Below are 10418 nucleotides of genomic sequence, written 5' to 3' on the forward strand. Positions count from 1 at the left end.
ATGCCTATTATGGAAAACAATATGGAGTTCCTCAAAACATTAAAAATAGAACACCATATGATCCAGCAATCCCACTTCTGGGTATATATCCAAAGGAAATGAAATCAGTATCTCAAAGAAATATTTGCACTCCCAAGTTCAATGTAGCATTATTCACAATAGCCAAGATATGGAAACAACCTAAGTGTCCATCCACAGATGAATGGATAAAGAAAATGTGGTTTATATGTATAAGATGAAATATTATTCAACCATGAAAAGAAGGAAATTCTGCCATTTGTGAAATGCTTGAACCTAAAAGACATGATGCTAAGTGAAATAAGACAGACACAGAAAGATAAAACAAAACAAAACAACAAAAACCTGCATGATCTCACTTATACATGGAATCTAAGAAAGTCAAACACGTAGAAAAGGAGAATAGAATGGTAGTTGCCAGGGATCTGAGTGGGGGAGGGGGGAATGTTGGTCAAAGGGTACAAACTTTCAGTTATAAGATGAATAAGTTCTGGAGATCTAAGGTACAGCATGGTGACCATAGTTGATAATAAATATTGTATACCTGAAGTTTGCTAAGAGCATTGATATTAAGTGTTCTTATCACCAGGGACTTCCCTGGTGGTGCAGTAGTTAAGAATCCACCTGCCAATGCAGGGGATGTGAGTTCGATCCCTGGCCCGGGAAGATCCCACATGCCGCAGAGCAACTAAGCCCATGCTCTACAACTACTGAGCCTGCACTCTAGAGCCTACAAGCCACAACTACTGAGCCCATGTGCCACAACTACTGAAGCCCGCGCACCTAGAGCCCATGTTCCGCAACAAGAGAAGTCACCGCAGTGAAGAAGCCCGTGCACCACAATGAAGAATAGCCACCGCTTGCTGCAACTAGAGAAAGCCCGCACACAACAAAGACCCAACACATCCAAAAATAAATAAATAAATTTATTTATTTATTTTAAAAAAAGTGTTCTCACCGTCCAAAAAATGGGAGTAAACAGAGGAGGTGATAAATAGGTTAATCAGTTGATTGAGGGAATCACTTCACAATGTATACATATAACAAACTACCACATTGTACACCTTAAATATAAACAATGTTTATTAGTCAATTGTACCTAAACCTGGTATGTTAATCTCTAGTTATCACCTCTAAAATGGGGGAGATGATCAAAGGTGAGATTTCAGGGGGTTTTAACTGTGTAATATTTTATTTCTGAAGCTGATTTGTGGGTACACAGATATTCACTGTATGTTTTATACATTCTCGTAAGACTTAAATATCACATAATAAAAACTTTAATGAGAAAATTCTTTTAAAATAAAAAAATAAGATACCATTGTATACCCTTCAGATCGGCATAAATCAAAAAAATCTGATAATACTAAGTGCTAGTTGGCTATAAAATGGGGAAACTGAGACATCAAACATGAAAATGTAAATGGGTACAACCACTTTTACTACACTGATTTGTCAGAATCCCGAAAAGTTGAAGTGGTGCAAGAACTGAACCCAGCAATTCCATTTCCTAATGATCTACCTTGGAGAAGCGCTTGCCATGAGCACCAAGAGAATGTATAGTCTTGGCAGCCTGCTTTTTTGTAGCAAAAAATTAGAAATATTCTAAATGCCCATTATTGCAGGAATAGGTGCCGAACTGTGGTGTAAATCATATGGTGAAACACTATATGGCTGTTAAGATAAATAAACTAGATCCTTATAACATGAATAGATCTTCAAAATATAACTTTGGGTAAAAATTCTAAAACACATAAAACAATACATCTTGTATATGAATACAAATATATATGACAGGAAATTTTTAAATCATGGAAGGGCAGGACACACCCCAAAATGATGACTGAAGTTGCTTCTGGGGAAAGAGGGAAATGAGACTAGGGAAGAGAAAAAAACAATAACCTTAGGCCTGTTATGGTATTTATTTTATTTTAAAATAAAAAAAGCAAAAATAGAAATGTAAATATTTATTCTGGGAGGTGAATTATAAGCTTATTATACTATATATTCTTTTATATAGTATAGCTTTCATTATATACTCAGAATATATATACTCTGATGCTTTTTGTACTACTCTTTGCATTTTTTTTTATTTGTTTTTTTGCGGTACGCGGGCCTCTCACTGTTGTGGCGTCTCCCGTTGCGGAGCACAGGCTCCGGACGCACAGGCTCAGCGGCCATGGCTCACCGGCTTAGCCGCTCCGCTGCATGTGGGATCTTCCCAGACCGGGGCACGAACCCGTGTCCCCTGCATCGGCAGGTGGACTCTCAATCACTGCACCACCAGGGAAGCCCTACTCTTTGCATTTTTTTGGTTGGTTTTTTTTTTTTTTTTCAATTTATGAAATTGTCAATTAGTTTTCTTCCTATCTACCCACCCCCACCCAAAGTTTCAGTTATGCAAATGAAAAAGGCATACAAACAGGAAAAAACCCAGAGGAAACACCCACATTAGCAGAAACCACAAAGCTAGTTGCCAGGGACAGCCTGCTCTAAACAGTTAAACAGAAATCAGGCTTGCAAAACAATATCTTGACCTTGAATTAATGAGAGATCACACTTCATAGAGCTACTTGACGACACCAGTAGCTAAGTTAAGAAGTCATGCAGATCTCGGTTCAACACTAACTTTGCCAGTTATCAGCTATGTGACTTTCGGTAAAATTCTAAACAGCTCTAGGCCTGAGTTACCTTACATTAAGATGGGGCTTAGGGACTTCCCTGGTGGTCCAGTGGTTAAGAATCCGCCTTCCAGGCTTCCCTGGTGGCGCAGTGGTTGAGAGTCCGCCTGCCGATGCAGGGGACACGGGTTCATGCCCTGGTCCGGGAGGATTCCACATGCCACGGAGTGGCTGGGCCCGTGAGCCTGCGCGTCCGGAGCGTGTGCTCCGCAACGGAAGAGGCCACAGCAGTGAGAGGCCCACGTACCGCAAAAAAAAAAAAAAAGAATCCGCCTTCCAATGCAGGGGACGGGGACATGGGTTAGATCTCTGGTCAGGGAACTAAGATCCCACATGCCGCAGGGCAACTAAGCCCGCGAGCTGCAACTACTGAGCCCACGCATGCTTTGGAGCCGTCACGCCACAGCTAGAGAGAAGCCCACGAGCTGCAACGAAGAGCCCACATGCCTCAATTGAGACCCGAGGCAGCCAAATAAATAAATTAAATAAATAAATATTAAAAAAAAAAAAAAGATGGGACTTACAACACCTACTTCAGGAATCATAGTAGAGATGAACTTGGATACCATCTCTAAAGTGCTTATCATAGTACTTGGTAGACAGTTATTTGTTCAACAAATGGTAGTTATTATTTGTGCCAGAACTGGGATTAGAACTCCATGTGTGGGCGTATATTTCAGCAAAGCAAATAGAAATACCCAAAATGATGGACCAAAACTAATTATCCAATAGTGAAGCAAGCCCTGCTGTCAACTAAAATGTATAGTTAAAAGCAACATCAGAGAGACTTCCCTGGTGGTACAGTGGTTAAGAATCCGCCTGCCAATGCAGGGGACACGGGTTCAAGCCCTGGTCCGGGAAGATCCCACATGTCGGGGAGCAACTAAGCCCGTGCACCACAACTACTGAGCCTGTGCTCTAGAGCCCGCGAGCCACAACTACTGAGCCTGTGTGCCACAGCTACTGAAGACCGTGCGCCTAGAGCCCGAGCTCCGCAACAAGAGAAGCCACCGCAACGAGAAGCCCACGCACCGCAATGAAGAGTAGCCCCTGCTCCCGCAACTAGAGAAGGCCCACGCGCATCAACAAAGACCCAAAACAGCCAAAAATTTAAAAAATAAAAGCAACATAAGAGAAAAGACTGGAACAGCAGAACTGATAGGAGAAAGCCCATCTATAAATAATAGTACTACAGAGGAAAATGTAGAAGTCCAGCAAAAGGCAAGCTATCCTATGCAAACAGAGAACAGTTACCAAACTGAATGGTAACCTCAACATGGGTATCAACTGGTCAACAGCGCCCACCAACCTATAATCCACAAAGAAAGCCCTTAGACTCCCACGTGTCAAGTATTAGAAGATGAGGATTTATAAGTTGCTAAGAAAGGGAAAATATTTTAAAATATACCTGGGAAAAAAATATATTTTCTAGGCTTTTAGGCAAAAGAAAAAGAATTCTCCCAAGGGTCCTTATTATGAGGACACAATGTACATTAATGGATTAAAAATTTGTAATTCCCAAACTCAAAAGTTATATAAAAAGATTTTAAAAATAAGACTGGACCCATACATTTAAGAAATAAGAATTTAACACTCAACTAAAAAAAAAAGGTAATAATAACTTTAATGAATTCTCCAGAGAATCCACCCAAACTTGCATAGACCATATTATTCATATAGAATATATTATTCCTCTTTTAAAATATAAAAAAGTGCAGGTTAACTACCCAGCTTATGAGCTTAAAATGGTTTTGAGTTGCAAACAACAACAACAAATTAATAACAACAATAATAAAACTAAAGTTTCTAAACCTACTGCATGTAACAAATTAAAAGTTTCTAAATATATTAAATATATAACATATTGAAACCATTATGAACTATGACTGTGTAGGTTTTTTTCCCTGAAAATGAAAGTCCAAGTATAGGGCAATCAGAGAAATTTGAACACTAACTGGATAGTATGTGATATTAAAATTATAATCATAGGGACTTCCCTGGTGGCACAGTGGTTAAGAATCTGCCTGCCAATGCAGGCAGCATGGGTCTGGGAAGATCCCACATGCCGCAGAGCAACTAAGCCTGTATGCCACAACTACTGAGCCTGTGCTCTAGAGCCTGTGAGCCACAACTACTGAGCCCTCACGCCACAACTACTGAAGCCCACGCACCTAGAGCCGGTGCTCCGCAACAGAGACGCTACTGCAATGAGAAGCCCACGCACCGCAACAAAGAGTAGCTCCCGCTTGCCACAACTAGAGAAAGCCCATGCACAGCAACAAAGACCCAACGCAGCCAAAAATAAATAAATGAATAAATAAATTTATAAAAAGAAAATATAATCGTAAAAAAAAGTGATCATTGTACTGTGGTTATACTAATAAAATAGAGTCTTTAATCTTTGGAGCTACTAAAGTATTTACAAAGCAAATAATCTCTGGCATTTGGTTTAAAATAACACGTTTGAGATGGGGACAGGGATGGGGAGGGGAGAATAAATGAACCAAGACTGGCCTTACTGTACTTTGAAAACTGTTGAACCGATGGGCACATAGGGGTTCATCATTCTCTTTTCTTTACTTTAGTGTATGTTGAAAATATTCATAGTAAAAAATTAAAAGATAAGAAGCCTATGTATTTAAAACTAACAGCCAACACTAACTGGTGAAGAATTTTTCACAACAGAAATGATAACAAAGTCTTCCATCTCCATTGTTATTTGGAAGAGTGTTAGAATGTTCCTTCCTTTTTTCTGTTCTCTACCCTCTTTTCCTCCTTCCTGATTTTATTTGCCGACTTAGATGACTCCCATACACATAACTTCCTGCAACTCAGAAATAGACTTTCAAATTGTTGTCTCACGACATAATAAATATTTATTTTTAATAACAATGGGGCATATTTTTAAAATTTTAGTTTTGCTCTAAACAAATTTTTTAAAAAAATTATCTCATCTACCACATCCACTTAAAACATCTGTCTTTTGTATGTTTTATCAGACAGGTATTGCGAGTGAGTAATCTAAAGTTTTTCACTCATAAGCGCATGCTGGAAAGTTTGATGACCACCATTTTGGACACTAAGACACCACTTGAAGTTTTTAAGGATGGAGGAAGTGTGACAAGTACTATATCAAGAAAAATAATTTAGCAAAAGTACATACGGATAGGAAAGATGGGGAGAAAGACCATGGTCAGAGAAAATCATTCATTAATTCAACAAGGCATTCATTTAGAAGTGAGATGCGAAGTAGGAACCAGACAGGGAAGGGACGGGATTGGTCAATAAAAGAACTTGGTGTTTTAAGGTATTATGAAGGAGGAAGAAGAGTTTGGGGGTTGGGGGGGAGTGTCACAGACCCTGCGCTGGGGGAAAGAAGATGAGTTCGACAAAGCCTGGCAGGATATTCAGGTGTAGATGCTCCTCAGACCCCTGGAGATGAAGAACCTAGAGTCAGTAGGAAGGCCGGGGCAGCGGATGTACACAAGGAAGCCATCTTTATAGATGTGACGACTAAACCCAAGGAAGTGAGGGCTCTCGGGGAGAGACCTGGAATACAGGTACATCAAAAGGCTTAACTGAAACCTTGGGGCACACCTATATGCAGGAAGCAAAAAAAGAACAAGTGGGAACACAGAAGCAGCTACCTGGGAGATAAGGCACACTGTTTCAAAGTGGTCCCAAAGGTAGGCGGTCAGCGGTGCAGGCCACCGCGGGGCCCACGGGAAAGGAGTTCTGGAAGAGGGCCCATCATTGGTAACCTTGAATAGAACCATTCTGGTCTTGGTGGTGCGGGCTAGAGTCAGATATCAGAAAAGTGATAATGAGGGGAAAGGAGACGCTTGGAAAGGAAGGCCAAGCAGAGACCCGCAGCTCGCAGCGATGGAGACATATCCCGGGATCGAGTCGGCTGGGGGGCTGGGAAGACCACACAATACCTAGGGGGTAAGGTAGCAGAGAGGGGAAGACTCAAGATTCCAGAGAATGGAGGCATTTTCTTTCGTTCCCAAACCTGCATCCAAATTGCCTAGGCCCTGGCTTGCCCAAAAGTGCTTTATCCTTATGGAGGTGCGGAGTTAATCGTAGTCTTCACCGGGGCAGTAGCGCGCTAGCCATATTCGAAGGAAGGTCTGAAGGCGCTGGAGGGAAGGGAACCTTCGAGAGCAGAAGCGCGGGCCCAGCAAGAAGGGAAGCAGAGGAGTGAGCAGCTGGAGGAAGAGTCATCGGGTGCGAGGTCCCCGCGAGGGCGCGCCCCTCACGGAGCAGCAGCCGCGACAGTCCTCCCAGACCGGGACCGGCGAGACGCCCCTCCCTCCCAGGGCACTCACCGCTCCGACTGCGAATAGTGGCACCGGCCCAGCAGATTGAGCTTGCAGAGGTGCAGGTTTCCGCAGGGTTTGTTGCAGAACTTGCGACGGCAGACCCGGGCTCGAGTGGTGGCCACCACGGACCGGATGACCCCGTCCTTGCCGCCAGTCTCCAACACCACGAAGCGGTCGGGCCCGGCCTCTTCCAGCACCTCGCAGAGCTGCGCCTCGGAGAGCTGCACCTCGTCGAGCAGCGCTTCCAACGCCATGCGGCCCCCCTGGGCGCACAGGATTTTGGTGATGAAGCTGCATACCCCCGGGTCAGCCATGGCGCGCTGTACTGGCCTGGCCGCGGCGCGGGACTCTGCTCCAGGGAGAATCGAAACTTAAGAGTCCCGGGGGCGGGCGCGGGTTGGGCGCGCCCGGGGCGAGGGAGCGTGCGCTCTCCGCCGCCGCTCGCAGAGACCAGTGGTTTCGGTTTCCCAGTAAACCGAAAACCGCTGGTCTTTGGGGCCAAATCTCACCGTCCTGTGTCAGACTTAAAGTCAATCGCGACGGTAACCTAGTGGAAAGAGGGTGAACAAGCGCGGGCTAATCTGCCGGCGACGCGGCGACCACACCGGACGGCTCCTCGAGGGTCAGGTTCCCCAGCTGGGCACCGAGAGGCTTCTCCGGAAAGAAGGGAAACTAAAAACTGATCTCGGGGCTCTGGTGCAGTTTTTATAAACCAGCCAAAGTGACGAATGACGCGAGTCTTGGGAGCTTTCTTGAGGAGTGCTAGGTTCTCTACCCCACCCGTTCCCGGAAAGAACAGACCCAAGTGAGCGCTTGCTCCGAGCCCGGCGCCCTGCCTCCGGTATTAGTGAATCTTACAACTCCACGAGTTAGATACTGTCATCTCACTCTACTTGAGGAAGTAATCTGAGTAAACACAGCCTACAAGCTGGAGCCTGGGAACCTGAGGTTCCCCAAATCTGGGCCCCAGATCGTGGTCCGCCTGGCCAGGACCAATGTGAACTTTCTCTCACACCACCCTTCCTTCTCAAAGGACAAGTATTATTGCTCTCCCTCTTTTTTGCCTTCTTATGAGCTCTTTGAAGAACCACTTCTTGACACATTCTTGCCTGTCTATAGTCACTAACAGAGGTGCCCCAGACACCGCTTAATCCCTGATAGTAATCACAGTCGGGCAGGCGCGCTTAGACATATCCCAAGGCTTCAGATAAGTTCCTCTCTTTGGATATTCGGACAAGACCTTTTCCCTCAGTGGGGACTCACTTGGACCCCCAGAGTTGGTATAAAGTGAGAACATTTGAACTACAGAAGATACAGAAAGAAATTTTATCTGAGTTTCTCTTAATCTGACTAAAGCAAATCCTCCTGAAAATACAGCTACCTTTCAACCCTTTCCAAGGGAGTTTCCTGCTAATTCAGTTGCCCTGGAGACAGAATGTCCATTGCAATTAGCATCAAAAAGCCCAGTAGAACCTTCCATACTCTCCCACGGAAGTCCTAAAAACCCCCCTTTTGTTAAATTGAGATATATAAAGTTACTTCAGGCTCTTCCAGGAGGTTTCCATTATTGAAAACTGCCCCCCCCCCCATGCTAAATAAATCTTGTCTTTTCTCTTTTTAATCTGTCTATTGTCAGTTAATTTGCAGGACCCAATCGCTGGACTCAAATTGGAAGAGGCAAAAGGTTTTCCTCCCAACACTCCCAGGTGAAATGGGTCATTGATGGGATAAGTAATAAACCTTTTTTTAAATGATAGAATTCAGTTGTCAAACTAGAAATTCTTCAAAATGATTAATGGGCATTCTCAGATTGGTGATTCATGGTTGATGATCAGAGTCTCTTAGGAATACAGTACTTTGGTATGAAAACCAGCGAAAGCTAGGTTCCCTCTAGCTATTACTTTATAGTTTCCTTTAATCCACTTGGCCTGATTTGTGGTCTGACAGGTTCCCAGGGACTGGGCTTTCAATATCAAATCAATGAAATTCACCACAGTATCTTCTGTGTGGCCCTTACTTTAGCTAGTCACTCTGAACATACAGAAGTTTAAGAAATAGTCCCTGCACTTAAGGAGCTTATTTTTGGGAAGACATGAGAAAACATTAAAACATAAGGGAATCCGTGGTTAAGTGCTGCAACGGGGTATAAAGGAGGTTGGAGAAGAGTACAGTTTGGCTAGAGTGGTTGGGATTAGAGATCTAAAATTCCCCTCAATTTGAGGCCCTGAGAAACAATTTAAGGGGTTGTGGAGAGGAAAAAAGCAGAGATTTAGGAAATTTGTGTTGTCACAGGTTGGGTTCTCCAGGAAGCAGACACTGATATGGAGTTGAGAGTACAGATCTCCTGGAGTGTAACGCCAGAGAAAGTCAGGGGAAGCAGCAGGATTGGTCTGTGAGGGCTGTCAAACCACGATGCAGACCTCACAAGGTCTCCGCTGGCCCGATGGGAGCAAGAGACTAGCCTCGGGCAGAAAAGCCTAGGCCCTTGTACCACTGCTTTGGATGTTCATTGGCAGGGGCCGCTGGAGCAGTGCCTGACTTCAGCTTAGTCACTGAGGTGAATCCTGAAGGAGCTACAGCTGGAGGCGCTCAGCTAAACACACTCCTTGCAGCTGGGGAGCAAGCCCTGCCTTGAAGGGAAATCTGAGTGACGCCCTGTGTCCGCTCTAGTCCACCTTTCGTGCCATGTGGATCTGTTTCTCCATCTGTGCTTGGGAAACAGCTTTTTCAGCACTCCGATGGGCCACTCTTCCTGAAAAATAACTTAGAAGAGGGAAGTTAATGGAATGAACTACGGCTTCTGTCATTGCACCTGGTTGTAGGACCACAACTGGCCCTCATCACTTCCCTCCACAACCATCCATTTCTTTTTCTTTTTTTATTGAAATATATTTGATTTACAATATTGTATTAATTTCAGGTGTTCAGAAAAGTGATTCGGTTATACATATGTATATATCTATATTCTTTTTTTTTGATTCTTCTCCATTGTTGTTTATTACGAGGTATTGAATATAGTTCCCGGTGCTATGCAGTAAATCCTTGTTGTTTATCTATTCTATATATAGTAGTGTGCATCTGTTAATCTCATACTCCCGATTTATCCCTCCCTTCCCTTCCCCTTGGGTAACCATAAGTTTATTTTCTGTGTCTGTGAGTCTATTTCTGTTTTGTAAAAAAGTTCACTTGTACTATTTTTTAGATTCCACATATAAGTGATATCATATAGTACTTGTCTTTCTCTGACTTATTTTACTTAGTATGATAATGTCTAGGTCCATCCACGTTGCTACAAATGGCATTATTTCATTCTTTTTTATGGCTAATATCCTATTGTATATACTACATCTTTATCCATTTGCTGATGGACACTTAGGTTGCTTCCATGCCTTGGCTG

At 43.6% G+C, this 10418-nt stretch overlaps 1 protein-coding gene across 1 annotated transcript in view; it reads right to left on the reverse strand.

Annotated features, from left to right (window-relative positions):
* ZC3HAV1 (zinc finger CCCH-type containing, antiviral 1) overlaps window positions 1–7921 on the reverse strand; it is a 67345-nt gene extending 59424 nt beyond the window's left edge. The window contains exon 1 of the mRNA XM_060020969.1: window positions 7028–7921. Within this exon, the coding sequence (XP_059876952.1) occupies window positions 7028–7335 (308 nt within the window). The 5' untranslated portion in view covers window positions 7336–7921. The remainder of the gene's footprint in view (window positions 1–7027) is intronic.
* Window positions 7922–10418: the final 2497 nt, after the last annotated feature.

The sequence above is a fragment of the Delphinus delphis genome, chromosome 9 (genome assembly GCF_949987515.2).
Source record: "Delphinus delphis chromosome 9, mDelDel1.2, whole genome shotgun sequence".
Classification (NCBI taxonomy): domain Eukaryota; kingdom Metazoa; phylum Chordata; class Mammalia; order Artiodactyla; family Delphinidae; genus Delphinus; species Delphinus delphis.